The following is a 15,887-nucleotide window of genomic DNA, read 5'->3' as shown; positions in this document are numbered from 1 at the left end:
AACTATAAATAAATCTTGTATTGCCATCTTAAGTTTAATAGAATAATCTGCTTGTATAATCGCCAAAGACTTGTTTGACGCTCTCATGTGATTTTCTATATTACTATTAAAATTAAACTACTGAGTAATAAACTTATTTACCCATTTATATATATTTGGCAGAATATATATAGCAATTTGGGAGAGCAGCAATATTTTCACTAGATAGTATACAAAATCGCTTTCCGCCGTCTGTGTGTCTGTATGCTTAGATTTAGATAAGATGACTTTGATGGGCTGTTTTTTTTAGATATAGTGATTCAAGAGAGCTGGTTTAGGTCGTTAGTCTATATATATAAAAGAAAGTGGTGTTAGTTACACTATTTATAACTGAAGAACGGATTAACCAATTTGGCTGAAAATTTGTGCAGAGGTAGCTTGGACCCAGGAGACGGATATAGGATAATTTTTATCCCGGAAATCCCACGGGAGCGGGAACATGCTAGAAAAACCCCGGGTCTAAGTTTCCTGCGACTACGTAGGCATAGCCGCGGGCGGATAGCTTGTTACTAATAAAGCAATCACCACCGCCTATGAACATTTGCGGAGTCAGGGCCGCTGCAAATACGTTGTCTGCTTATTAGGGTTAAAGGATAAGGAAAGGAATGACGTCGCGAAAAAAAAGGAGAGGAAATGGGGAATTTTTCTTTTTCATATAACTGTACTAATTTGAAAAGATAGCTATCACTACTTTCTTCCACCGCCTCCTTGGTACAGTGGTTAACACGTAAATATACTACTGAGAATTCCATGGGTGCGATTTTCTGGGTTCGGGTTCGGTGGGTCTCACAAAAAAAATGTTTCGGTCTGACAGGATAAATCAAACACAAGAAAATACTAGGATACAGATCACCTTCTTGCCCATAAAAAAATTTATCAGTTAAACAAGTGTATATCATCTGCCCCATACCCCACTAGTGAAATCCCAAATACACGGGACTTCACCTTTTCTCTACCTACTTCTTGCAAAATTTTCATTTAAACTAAAGAATAAGAAATGTTTTTGTATTAAGCTCACCAGTACATAAATATAGCTAAAGCAGTGCTTATTATTTAATTTTTTTTTAAGTTTTCCACTTCGTCTGTTTGACGAACGCCTATAGCAAAATAAAACTGCTATATTCTGATATAAAACTACCGTGTACATAAACACTTTTTATTCTAAATATTTTAAAATAAAACTATGGTTGTTGAATAAAATGAAGCAAGTGAAAACTATGTTTGTTATCGCAAATGATGTCCCTTGAAATTTGATATCAAAAATATTGTATACATAAATGGATTGGTTAGAATTGTTTAGGTTTAATCCATCCTACTGTTGCTAGTACGCTCTCCATTCATATTAGTACAGGGAATGCATATCTACTTTCTATACCAATTTAAATTCAATCGGAAAAAACTGGACATTGGATTATTCTATAAAAAGTATAGAAAACATGCGTTTCGTCTTATTTGCTCTAATATTTGAAAAGGCGCCTCTATACGTACGTTAGATTTATTATATACCAGCTGCACGCCCCGGCTCCGCCGGCTTTGTCATTTATCGTAATTTAAATTATTTAAACTATCCTATCTCTCAAGTTGGATCGAACTGCAGATGGTTTGCGAATTTTATTATAATCGGTTAAGTGGTTTAGGAGTCTATTGAGGACAATCATTGTGACACGAGATTTATATATATGAAAGTAGCTTTAAAAAAATTACAAAAAACATAATTTTTGCAAATTTAGTGATGCTCAGCATATCATGCAATTTTAAAAAGGATAAATAAATAACGCTTTATTGTACACCATAAATACAATTAATCACAATTATCACAGATAAAATGGAAAACAATTTTTTTTGATGCACGATCGCCTGGTATAGAACCCCGGACTTTTCGATTTAAGTCTGAGGTCCTAACCACTTTGCCACTGCTCGCTTATCACAATAACTTTACTAATTATTTTCAATAAAAAAGATCGCAGGCGAGTGGCGCCCCGGAGGTGAGGGGTTAACTTTAGAATTTGCTCCAAATTATAAAATGGGACCAAATGACAAAAATTTCCTATCACACAAAATACTCCCGTCAATATATTTAAAACGTAGTTATTGCGTAAAAAATAAAATATTCAGCCGAATTGAGAACCTCCTTCGTTTTTGGGACGTCGGTTGAACAGAAACAGGAGTAAAAATATGCAAAGGGCGGTGAATGTACAATGGATACCTACAATAAAAACAATATTACACTTAAATAAATAAAGGATGCCAAATAGTTGGCTAAACATTTTTGAAGTCCGATTTTCCGCTGATCAATGTATTATATCCCTTTCCGAATGGATCAAGAAATGATCATACAGTTATTATATTATAGTTCTACCCTTCGAAAACCGCATTGCACGTAACTCATCAGTTTCAGAGATGTGATTGCCGGACAAACAGGTATAAAATGAAATCCTTTTTTGCTACACAATAGACAAGTTTTAATAAAAAATAGAAATGGTAAATGGTTTCATTCTTTGAGGAACCCACCAAAGAATGAAACTTGGCTAGAGGTAGGCCATTATTAGCAATCCTGATTTATTTTTTGATAGGCGAACAATAGCTGATTTCATTACAATAGATTAAAGCAATATGGTACGTGGGAGCATATGGAAATGGTATTAGTAAATGGAAAAAGGCACCTTTTTAGAACCTTGAGCGCCAGAATTGCTGCCCGTCATCACTAGAGTACGAAGTTACTGCAAACCGTATCACACAATGATTAGTTGGTCGCGCGCAGAAATATGCGCATGACGTGTATGCGCACTGGCCACAGATAAAATACGAGGAGTAATTTATCGTAGTGGCGCGCTTTTCTACGTGCTTCAATTTTTAGAAATATAATTCGAATTCGAAATTCGAACTAAATCAAAATATCACATTTATTTTGTCGTTTTGTGTGTTAATGGAAATATAAAAATATGAGTGAAAATGCTTGAAAAGTTTATTTAAATAAATAATGAGGGCACATAAAATACTTCTTAGTTTGTAATTATATTTAAATAATGCAACAATAATATTTTCATAACCTTAACATCACCCCAATATTCAAAATACGGTAAGTACAAACATTGTTTCTTTGTTTTTTCATATATCCACTTAAAATGTTCTACCACAATAAATTTTATATAGATGAAGGAAACTGGGATAGCGAAATTTATGATTTATTAATACTTTACAATATTCCGATTACGAATATCACGTTCTGTATTTATAAAACAGTAAAAATTATATGTAAGTATTTATGGCTTGTCAATGCGGAAGAAAATACGCATAGGCGGGAATATCGTGATATTGCTTTCTTGTTTTTCAAGTATCAGAATAAAAAATAATATTTAAAATGTCATCGTTAAATTCCAAGAATCATTACGTTTCTGTTTATTGTACGTACCTATTCTTGTTTGTCCCAAACTATATCTTCAACTTCAATTGTAGAAAAACCCAACATGTTTGAATATTTTTTTATTTTTTGACGTCATTGGATAGGTATAGATAAAACAATAAAATTTTATTCATGTTTCAGTTGTTATTGAATATATAATTATTTTCTGTTTTGCAATGTTATTTTAAGTAAGTAATAAGCAAATATTAAGTTCATTCATGGATCTTAAAAGGGCCTTAAAAATTAGATACCGCCATATCGAATAAATCATACCAGCAAAATCAGGACACGCTTATTATTAAATTACTCGTAAGGATACATTTTGTTACCTTACTTATTTATATTCGGATCGGGATAAAGAAAAATCTTACAATTAACTTGACTGTACCGCCGAATTGGCGGTCTCGTACCGTATATATTCGAAAGGGTTCGAAGTTGATTTTTTATTTATTTAGAATTTATTTATAAAAGAATGCATTTAATAAGTAAAAAATAGCTTTTTGAAAGAAGACCTGTATAGGCTCAGGCTATGATATCAGCCAACAGCTCAAGAACGAATCGGCGGTCGGTCGGTGGGTCCACTCATAGCGATAAACACACATTAGGATTACATATAAATAGTATTTACGTCAATTTAGAATATCATGATTGTTAGCTATTTTGCATATCAATAAAAAAATACTATAATTTTTAGATAAAAAATAATAATAACAGTCAAACGTGCATAAAAACGGTTTATCTGAATGCAAGCGAAAAACACGTGAAAATACGTTTAATCGTTAAGACATTGTTTTGGCACAAGGCATTAGCATTTTATTTTATAATACGCAGTATCTTATAAGTCTATAACTCTTGAGTGTAGAATGCTAACACATTAATAAACGAAAATAAAATAAAATCAGTGCGATGGATTTGCTTCATAATTAGAAGCATAATTATACAATTTGAGCGCGCGCCAGATGCAAAACTGAAAATAGACGCAGAAATCAAACGTGCATAAAAAAATGCGAATTACGATAAAGATACCTTCAATCAACGAGAAGGTAAAGCATGTTTATTCACACTTGTTTCATTTTGTAAACAATCTTGACCTTCCTTATCGCTAGTACCAATTTATTTAAAAAAATGTTTACATTCATTGAACTATGTTTTACTTTCATTAATTTATAAAGTATCGCATTCATTACGATTTTAAGTATATTGTTCTTATTTTATGATGTTAACAAATTAATCACAATACAAATAACGAGATTATTAATGTTGCCGAAATCCTCCTACTCAATATTATAAATGCGAAAGTTTATAAGGATGTGTGTGTGTTTGTTGCTCTTTCACGCAAAAACTACTGAACCGATTGCAATTTAGTACGTATATAGCTGGACAACTGGAATAACATATAGGCAACTTTTTATCCCGATATTCCTACGGGATACGGACTTACGTGGGTGAAACCGCGGGGCGCAGCTAGTAACATATAAAACTAGCCAACCATTGGAAACATTTCAACTACACCAAATCATAAATGAACATTGCACATAGCCACTATTGTGTAGCGGATAGCCTTTTCGTAAGTACGCAGCGGGCTATCTTTCGTTCGTATTACAATTACGACAGTTTCCTATAGCGTTTCCCTTGATACTTCGCGTGCCGGTGCCGATCCAACACAGGAATTGATCATGGCTGTAGAAAACGAGGAAAATGCTCTGTGACCTTACCCAGTCGGTAAGGTTTGCTGCACAGATAATGAAGCATAAGCACGAAGCATTAACGTCCAATTCCATATAAGTAAACGTATGATAGGTACGTGCCGATTGCAATTGAAGATTATAGTAAAGATTTAATAGAAGATAAATAAATTAAAATTAGGTATTCGGGATAACATAAGTGAAGCAAGATTAGATAATTTTTTCCGACTGTTATGTTATTGGAAACTTGCCTTCCTATCGAGAATTCTTAAACCGTACATCACTCAAAAGGTTACGTATAGGAAAATCTTGTTGAATATGAATTTATACTCTGAGCGCTTTTCTTGGTTTAATGTGGCCTATCGTCATTGAAATAATGAGTCAATCTCATAGCAAAAGACAACATAATTATCTGATCATAATGAAATATAGATAGATTAACAATTTCGTTACAAAATATTTTGTTGTTATTGTAAAAAAAAAACAATAAATCAACCTTTGGAACTATAAGATCTATAAAAACTATATTTTATGGGGACTGTTATCTTTCGTCTCAAATATAAAATGCATATAAAGAAGAAATTTAGTAGAATTTTTAGTAGAAACTTAATAAACTCGACAACTTAAGTACCGTACCATTAAAAATACTACTGCCTACTGCCACTTTAAAATACCATTAATTTTATAATAAAAGAACAAACATAACACTATTGTTCAAATAAAATCATGTCTCAGTTCACACCTGTTTATAATACTATTAAAGACGGAATGTTGGAGAAAATCTAAGTATATAAAACTGATTTTAAGATCACATTTCAATAACAACAAATATGTGTCGAAATAAATTACTATCATTAGAAAATATATTAAATTCTCTTAGAATAGAAAAACAAATCTATTCAAATATCAACAGTTTTTGTACACTTGTAATTCATTCTAATTCTATTTCCCTTGACTTTTAAAACGGAATAAATGAGATTACGTAATAACTCTGATACATAGTTATTAGATCCAAAAGTTGCAGCTATTGCCAAACCAATGTAACTTGAACAGCACGCTCTAGACCTTCAATCATTCAGGGTCGAATAATACATTCTATAAATATTTCGATCATATGGTCTACATCGATTTGAAACCTTTGATAAATTTAAGTTGCATTTCACAGTTCACACCAGTTAGGGTACGAGAGCTAACAATGACTAATATTGCGTTATTTGTTCACAGCTAAAGCATACCAACAGAAGGTTAATCAAACAAAAACTGACGTGTTTACTTCGTACTAAAAGACAATAGAGAACACAATGACTAAAGTAGACAATTGGAAGAAAAATGCGCCAGATCACTTGTTCGGGTGCTGTATCGCCGCGCTCAGGGAAGGAAACGAGGCTCCGGAACTGTTCACGAGGTCATGGACCGGAAGGGTGTCCCCGCTGTTCTGGCGAGTGCCGATATTTGTATGGGCAGTGTGTATTATTACGTGGTCCGTCGTTTGCTTCTGGGGACCTCGAGAAATGTTCCTCCTATATATGACGCATTGGGGCTTGATTATGATACTTTTCGAATCTCTATTTGGAATTTTAGTTTGCGTTAAGAAAATTCCTGGAGATTTACCTGGTAAGTTTGCGATTTCATAATATCACAACAAGCGCGAACTATATAATGCGTAAAGTTTTGTTTTAAGAATAATAATAGTGTGATATGAGTCGAAAACATTAATTCACTCATTCATCATCATCAGCCAACTTATTTTCCCACGGCAGGGACACAGACCTTCTATGTCGAGAACATTAATATCAGTATTTGTTACGATTGATTTTGACAAATTCTTGAGCTTGTAAACTGTCCAGACCTAGGCCAACATTAGGTCTATAAATAGTCGAGCTAGGATGCCCAACTGCAACATTGTCAACTAAATTGGCACGACGTGTCATTAATCCCGGCAGAGAAATGGTAACTGATGATCGGCGCGTGTCCAAACAGAAATACAAATAACATATAGGCCAAATGTTTCTAACTATTGCTGCGGCAGTCAAATATTTTTTCCTTTGCTAAAACACAACACTTAGTTTACCGAAGCCTGTCAGCCGTCTAACGTTCAAGATTTTATTCAACTATTAAAATCTTATCGCTCCAATCTATAAAATGCTTATCCGAGAGCTAATAGTTAGTAGCTAATTCAATAATAATTATAAACGCATTAATAAAAACGTAATAAAAGTAACATCGTAGTTTATAACCTCGAGTGTGAATGAAAGCACAAGGTCTCTAACATCTTCGTTGGTGACGCAATTTACTTGAACAACGCGAAAAGGTTCTTCGCCTTTGACCATGAATTCACAACTCATTTTAATGTTTTTATTATTATTGCCTTGTGCATTGTTGCATGCGCGATTTCGCAACTTATTTATGTTTACGCCAATTGACACGTGAAAAGCATTAATTAATGTTTAGTTACTGCCTTAGTGATTTAATGAGGTGCTTACGATTAAATTAAAACTGACATACATTTGAAGTGTTCAAGTATTAATAATTTACTCCGGGATAATACATTTGTAGGTTGTTTGTTACTTATTTATGACATAAATAATTTTTTTTTTAATAAGAAAATTCTTAGCACTGGACCATTGCGTTTCCATTTAGAAAAGAGAACTTGGAAAAGTTTATTTATTAGTTATTTATAGCGAATATAATTATCGGGCTTATTCGATATTCTCTTAAACGTATCGGAGTGACTCCTCTACGAATCGAGATAATACCAACATTTATATTTATCATTGTATTCGATGGTGGGAATCTAAATTAGTATAGTATCTGTGGATATAACGCAGATTCCTTGTTTATTTACGCGATATGTGTGTGTGTGTGTAAATGGAACGTACATGAGAAGCGTTATCGATGCTAAAAATCTATTACCCAGCTAAGATGGTAGACTTCTAATATTTTTTATTTATTTTATATAATTTTCAGGTCTACCATGGTACGTGAGGACGTACTGGGTGTTGTACAACATAACAATTCCTCTAGCTTTCCTTATCACATTATTCTATTGGGCAGTTTTAAGAGCTCGTAAGTATACAATTTATTAATCACACATTGTTCAAATGCTTCAATCATTATAATTTGAAATCTATCTACATTTTTAGTAATAATTATCATATATACGCTAAAACTTTAGTAGATTTTTATAAGAATAGATTTGAATTATTGTATTTGTTATACGCTGTAACAATAAATCTGTGTGTACCCTGCTTATGTGTGCTATCGTTTATCTTTTATTAACTTACAATTTTAACATAAATACCGACTCTAACAAAATATTCTTACCATCAAAATGCAACTTGTAAATACAAATGATTAATATTATTTATCAATGCAAGTTGGCAATGGATAACTTGATAAATTTTATCACGGGTGGCCGAGAGCCTAGATGTTGCTACTGTTTGGCATAAAGACGCGGGTTCGAATCCCGCCTACTGAATTTTTCTATTCTTTAAAAATGTCTCATTCAATACTAACAAACTAAAAATTTAAAGGATAACTTTTAAATTTTACAAACATTTTTCTATTTAATTACTATAAATGCACCTCTTATGCGCATAATTGGAGTTCGCATTCCTGATATATCGCTTGCTCTATTAAACTAACAATACCAAATGACGATTAGACAACAATTATGTAAAAATACACGTCAAACTACTAAGTAGTGAAATATGTACACAATACACGTGCTGATTTTATAAGTTCTTTTCATTGAGTCAGAAATGGATGTTTTACAATCGACGCGATTTTATTATCATTCTAATTTATACTTAAAACTTTTGAAATTAAGGCGTCCGCCAATAATGTAAGTCCGTGACCGAAATATGCATGGGTACCATTGGCGTGACTGTGGCCATTTTTTTAATCCTCTCACAATGTGACCTCACTACGCGTGAATTAGAGTAAATTGTTTTTCTCAAGGTTTTTCTTGGCGTTTATATCCATTGTCGCAATTAAAATTAAAATTTTCACCTAAAGACCGAATTGAAAGTTTAAGGGCTTGTTGTATCTTTTTAAATAATATTAGAGGACCCATTTGAAGCGAATGTATAAAAATATTGTGAACGAGCAAACAATAATTAGGTTCACTGTACACTTCGAGAGTATTTTTATCATCGCGTGATAGTTTGATTTATTAATAATTAATGACTGTTGCAAATGTACTTTTCTAATTGCCTCGACATTGTAGTTATAATGTTGTTATGAAACAGCTTAGGAGATTGTCAAATAATTACTTTTAATAAATCATCGTTTTAAAACCCTTTTTATTGATGATTATACATACAATTGTCAAAGAACTATACAAATGTAAACATACAAGAATCACCAATAACCAAACCAAAGCCACCACCTAACATAATTAAAATACTTTCAAAAAAGGTCATTCCAATTGCCCAACATTACCCACTTAATTCATAACCGCAACCGGTTTATTGGGTCACTGCCATATACGAAAATAGGCAATCTAATTATCGATTGGTGTGATAGCGGGCAGGAATTCGAATTACGCGCCAAACCCGATCTTGGACGTGATGCTGCACGGCGCCAACTCGGGGCTGATGCTGATAGAGCTGGTGCTCTCGCGGCTGCCGAGCCGGCTGCTGCACGTCATGCAGCCGCTGTACTTCTCCGGAGTCTATCTGCTGTTCACGCTCGCGCATTTCTTCGCTGAGGGACATGATCCGTAAGTTGATACTATAAATATAGTAAACGTGAATGTTGTTACTATATACATACATACACACACACACACACACACACACACACACACACGAACACACATGTACATTTTTTGTTTGTTACTTTATCATGTGAAAACCCCTAAACGGATTTTGATGATATGTTGCAGCGATATAGCTTATGTGGCATAATAAAACATCAGCTGTAGAAATACTTGCTTTTTTCGGAGAGATTTTGAATGTAGGGATTACCTCATTAATACGATACAATTTCGTATAATGTATTATTCCATTAATGTGTGATACGAAATTGTATCACATTATTATATGATATAAAAATTTGTGATTTCTACGTTAGAGTCGTTGGATTTTAGAAACCATTATAATTATTCAAAAAGTTATTATGAAAATATGTAAATATCATTTTATAAGCATTTTTCCTATATTAATTACAATTACTTGATGCATGTGACTTTTGCATGGAGTAACTTTCATAAACATTGAAAAACAAAACGTGAATTAATCCATTATAAATAAATTATAAGTAAGCACATATTTTAAGTGTTGTAAATTTCATAGATCACTCATATAACGGGTACCAAGATTCACCCTAATTCAAGGTTTCTATTTAAGATCATGCGGCAATCTCAATAAATACTAAATCTTCACGAGCAAACATAACATTGTCTAAAGGAACCTTCGAAAATAACGAAGAATTACTAGCTACTTGTTGTATATTCAATTCTGCGTAAATGTCATATTAAATGTCAATAGCCTCAAGCAAATTATCGTTTATTTGTGATTTTAAAGGTTTTGAATACGCAAAACATTATTTATATACACACATTCTGCATAAATCAGTTGATAAGAAGGTATTTGTAAAATATGAAATTATTGCCTAGAACTCGTCTAAGGTGATAGTCAAAATCACCTGTCTAAAAAAATGTGAGTTTAACTTTTTGCAGATTAATTTCTAAGAAAAAAACAAAATCAAATAATTTCAAATTTACTAGTACGGAAAGCTATCTATGTCTAATTCTATCTAATTTTCATAATGATCGCTGCCCCAATTATAAGGGCTATTCCAAAAAAGAGAAAAAACACATTAAGATAAAGCATATTCAGAGTAGGTAAATACCCTTATGTTTTATAGAACTAAATAAAGTTACGCTTCTACGTACCATGCTTTTACATACAAACAAAAATTATTTGATCCTTTGTTTATATTTGAATTAACATTATTTATGACTTATTTAATAATTAATTTTATTATTTACCAAAATCTTTGTTTAAAAGTTAAGTGGTTAGGGTTGAACAAACTTCTGCCAGATCCTACAATAATACGGCAACCTTGTACGTATTTAACCATAAACTAAACAGAATAAACGCCAGCATTATATTTGCGAATACCTTTGACGCCTAGTTCATGTGTATATATGTGTATAATATCAATTTTGCTGAAGGTAAACTGAGTCTGTTTACTTCGGCAATAGCCACTTGTTAAGTGATGTTTAAATAATGTTATAATTTATATCTCATTCTATAAAAAAGAGTTTTCGAAAAGGATAACTTTATATTCCACTTAATATTAATTACACATAATTAGTATATTTTTTTATGAACTGTATAAAAAAATGAATTTTTCTCCACAACATTAATTCTATATTATTATATCTGAATACACTACTTAATGTTTGTGATATTTTTTAAAAGCACGTTCGTAAATCTTTGTCAGATACGAAAGACAGACATAAATTTGGATACCAATTCATACGTATAAAATTCATTATTTGAATAGCAATTGTTTAAGAATTTAATTTTATATTTAGTTTACATGTTCATATACATATACATACATGTTCATATTAATATTCATTTTATATACAAAAATTACTCAAAGTAAAAGGCTGCAATTCGTATGAAGCAAAATATGATTTCTTTTTTCTCCTATTTCATTTAACATAGATTCTATCGAATTAGTCTGATGAACACTTCAAAATCTTATGCCGTAAGGCGTAAAGTATTGAAATACAACGTCACAACTAATATATTACTTGTACACCACGTCTTTGAGATAGCAATTATAAAGATATGCTCATCATTATCAACTCATACATGTTCCCTCTGCTAGGACAAAAGCTTCCTAAAAGGGTTGAGGCCATAATCCACCACGCTGGCCAAGTGCGGGTTGGCAGATGTCACATGTCTTTGTGTTGCTTTAATTTATAAAGATATGCTAATATGTATAAATGGCGAACATATTTCGAAATTGTTCGTAACTTGTTTATTTAGCATAAGTTTATATTTTGTCCTTATATTTGAGGTTGCTTAATATAACATTTGAATTAACTAACTCACTGATAATCCAACGGAAGGAAGTTACAAAATCATTTTATCTACCTCTAGGTACTTAATTACATGTCTAACGCAATATTTGCATGTAATCGATAAGGCAAGGTCGGAGTTATGCCTTAATTAAACCCCTCGTCATGTACCTTAATAACTGTAAAAATAGTATTTTCTTGTGTTTGATTTTACGCGAATATTATATATTAATATATTATTATATATTTTATAATTTCAATATTACTATAATACTATAATTTTATTTTTTGTTATGATTACATTTAGAAATTAAAAACTTTTTAACGGATTTTAAAAGTGGTCGTGGTCTCTCTCCCCGTGACCACGCTCGTTATAAAGTGTTCGAAACGTCGGGTTAATAATATAATGAATAAATCGCGTTTGAAATCCATTAAAAAGTTTTTAATTTCTAACTGTAATCATAACAAAAAAAACAGTATTATAGTAATATTGAAATTATTCCATAATAATTATTGCAATTTGAAATTAACATAATAAATAAATAATTTATTAATAAAAGTCTTGTGTAAGGAAAACAATAGAAAATAAACGGACTTGTCAGTACATTTAGTTTGTTGTGTCGCGTATATATATAGACAAGTCTTAATGAACCAACCATAATATTATTCAAAAGTAATTATAAGGAGACCAGACCTTGCTTGAGCTACAAGTATCCTCCCGTGTCAAGGAGAAAATCTTAATAATCTATGATGATTCGTGTTCTCTATGCTATCATTGAATACTAATATCATTTTATATATGAATATAATTCATTTTAACATATATACAATATCTAATAATAGATTCAAGTTCAGTTATGTAGATTTATTCTATTTAAATTAGATGAAAGAGTAACCATCACATAAATAAACAGTTGAATTGAAAACCTCCTTCTTTGAAGTCGGTTTTATTCTAAAAACATGACGATTTTTGTGCTTCATAAAAATGCAACTTATCTCCGTAACATTATCTCCGAACTATGATATAGGAATCATTCCATTACCTTTACATTAAAAAACTATTACAGACATTACTTTGTCCTACTTAGATAAGCTTTCCGGACCTCGTTTATTAAACGCAAAAGACGATCTGCGAGTTTAACTATTATTATGAGTACCATTGAAATACACGTGTCAGCGTTTATTAATAAACATATAAATAATAATACACATTGTAAGACAATATACAAGAAAAAAGCCATAATACGTATTAATTAAAATTCCTTTATTTTTAGATGGGGCAACCCCTTCATATACCCCGTGATAGACTGGTCGAAACCTCTGGAAACACTCATAGTATTAACTTTGACGGCTCTATTTTTCGCCCTCATGCACATTCTAGCAGTGGGCATCGCAACAGCACGTGACTTCGTCGTGAGGAAATATACGGAAAATAAAAATGGAGTTTATAACGACGCTTTTGAACCTTAATACAAAATTGCTGAAATGTCATAACATTTGTCTTAACAAATGAAGAAAGAAGAAGTTAAGTGGTTATACATCTCAACACAGCATCAACGGCTACTTTCATAGAACTTTTTAAAAATACCAAAGAAGCGTAAAATAATCTCAAATTACATGTGAATAAACAATCGATTAAATATAATGTACTATCAGTAAATAATCACCATCGTATTGATATAACAAAATCGTCTTCTAGAAAACGTCTTTTAAAATGTTTTAATGGACACTTGAGTATTAAATGCTTTTTTTATTCATGATATTCTTGCGGCGTTACTTAATATATATAGGTGACTTATCACACCATTGTAAATAACAGTTATTTATTCATAATTAAGACTAAGAAGTTTCAAAATTAATACGATAATAAGTGCTTAATTTTTGTAAAATTATAATTAGGTTAGGTGTGACGTTCAAACTAGTGACACAATAATAGGTAGGATTAGGACTTGAATGGATATTGTTTTAATATTGTTTCAAAGCATTAAATCTTAATAAGCCTGTGATCATTATAATTTAATATTAAGAAATTTGTTATTCTTCTACAAAAGATGTTACCAACGTCCTTAAGGAGGAGGTTCCACCACAGATGCTACTTGCTAGAATGGGACCAAAGGACAACAATTTCAAAACATGGGTTTTCATAAATATGTTTTATGTACCAAAAACAACATACAGGCGAATTGAGAACCTCCTTCGTATTTGTAAACGTCGTTTAAAAATATGTAGGTACTAATAAGGGATGCGTAATAAATTGCCGAAATTATATATCTTAAGTTATCTATAGGATAATAATAAAGTAATTTTTGACACTCAAGGTTGTTTTTATTATATCACTGATAACATTATTAACACAATAATTGTACATAATCCACATAATACGCTCACTGTGGGAAATTTATCAAAAATTATTCTTTATCTACATATTATAAAGCTGAAGAGTTTGTTTGTTTGTCTGAATACAGTTATCTCAGCAATTACCTACTGGTTCGAATTGAAAATTACAATTTGAGGGGAGCAGCAATGAAAAAGGGCACAAAAATATTCCTTTTGAATGCAGATAAGTAGATGGGCCACTTAGTAAGATTTTCACTTTGCCGTCTACTGAATAATTAGTTTTTCGGCAGCTAGTTATCTTAGTAGATAGCAAATTAACCATGGATATATAAAACATATTGTTTTTTTTTTTTTTGTTTTATTTTTATAAAAGAGAGAAAGAATAGTTAGTTATATGATTATATTATATACAAGATTGTTTGGACAAATTGTTAAGAAAAATTATATGTCCAAAGTAACAATATTTCCATTAATATTTCAGACAAAGAGAAGCTTTTAAAAAAGTTAAGTCCACAGCAATACCTTTTTCTCAGTTTTAACACGTTATCTTCTACCCCAATTTGCCATACTTATGGCTAATAATAATACAGAAGGGTATATATAATAATACAGTTTTCAAGCCCGGATTCCTGTGATATTCCATGAAACATGGCGAAAATTTTGGACCTTAAGTTTATAAGTAAACGTGCTTGACTCCTCTTCACTCTTATCAAATCTATTAATATTAAAATTCATATCTAGTACACTTTACAATTTCAAATAATCAATATTACGCGTAGATCTCAGTGTGTCCTGATTGCCGTTTTTCCCATCACTCCGCAGAACTGAAAAAACGATTTTTTTTATCCATGAACTTGGAATAAATATTAAGAGAATACTCATGACTATACATTTCTGAACTGTCTTCTCTCCTATTTCCGATTTTGATTAATATTTCTCTGGGGGCCGATGTTATGTAATATTCAAATGGGAAAGAGAGTTGTACACATTTAATACTTGCATTCCTTTATTTAGGGCCTCTGCAAGTGTCTTATAAATGAGGAAATCAATACTGAAGCGAATAAAAATCAGTTCGACGATTTAAAAATCAAGTATTCAAATGCTTGAAGTGTTTGCGCCGAGTTTATAGTAATCTTAAGACAGATCATCTATCACAGAACCACTTGACCGACTTTGTTTTACTACTTACACTACAGTTGATAACACAACAACACTCTATTTATGTTACTAATTCGCTGTGTTGATTTGTTTGTACATAATAGGTATACATTAAGAAAAATATATTTATAACTTGACTTTAAAGTGAACCCAAAAAAATTTAGTGCCAATTTTTTTAATGTGTCTCTCATAATTATGGCGAATTTATTATCAATTAATCTGA

At 31.6% G+C, this 15,887-nt stretch overlaps 1 protein-coding gene across 1 annotated transcript; it reads left to right on the top strand.

Annotated features, from left to right (window-relative positions):
• The first annotated feature begins 2,765 nt into the window (after nucleotides 1-2,765).
• LOC119829274 (protein rolling stone-like) lies at nucleotides 2,766-14,486 on the top strand. Its single transcript, XM_038351709.1, has 5 exons — nucleotides 2,766-3,118; nucleotides 6,352-6,741; nucleotides 8,095-8,193; nucleotides 9,655-9,850; nucleotides 13,444-14,486. The coding sequence occupies exons 2-5, from the start codon at nucleotides 6,429-6,431 to the stop codon at nucleotides 13,637-13,639; spliced, it is 804 nt and encodes a 267-aa protein (XP_038207637.1). The 5' UTR covers nucleotides 2,766-3,118; nucleotides 6,352-6,428; the 3' UTR covers nucleotides 13,640-14,486.
• Nucleotides 14,487-15,887: the final 1,401 nt, after the last annotated feature.

This window comes from Zerene cesonia, chromosome 10, assembly GCF_012273895.1.
Source record: "Zerene cesonia ecotype Mississippi chromosome 10, Zerene_cesonia_1.1, whole genome shotgun sequence".
Taxonomy (NCBI): domain Eukaryota; kingdom Metazoa; phylum Arthropoda; class Insecta; order Lepidoptera; family Pieridae; genus Zerene; species Zerene cesonia.
Note: the sequence above shows the minus strand (reverse complement) of the source record. Positions and strands in the feature narration are given on the sequence as shown.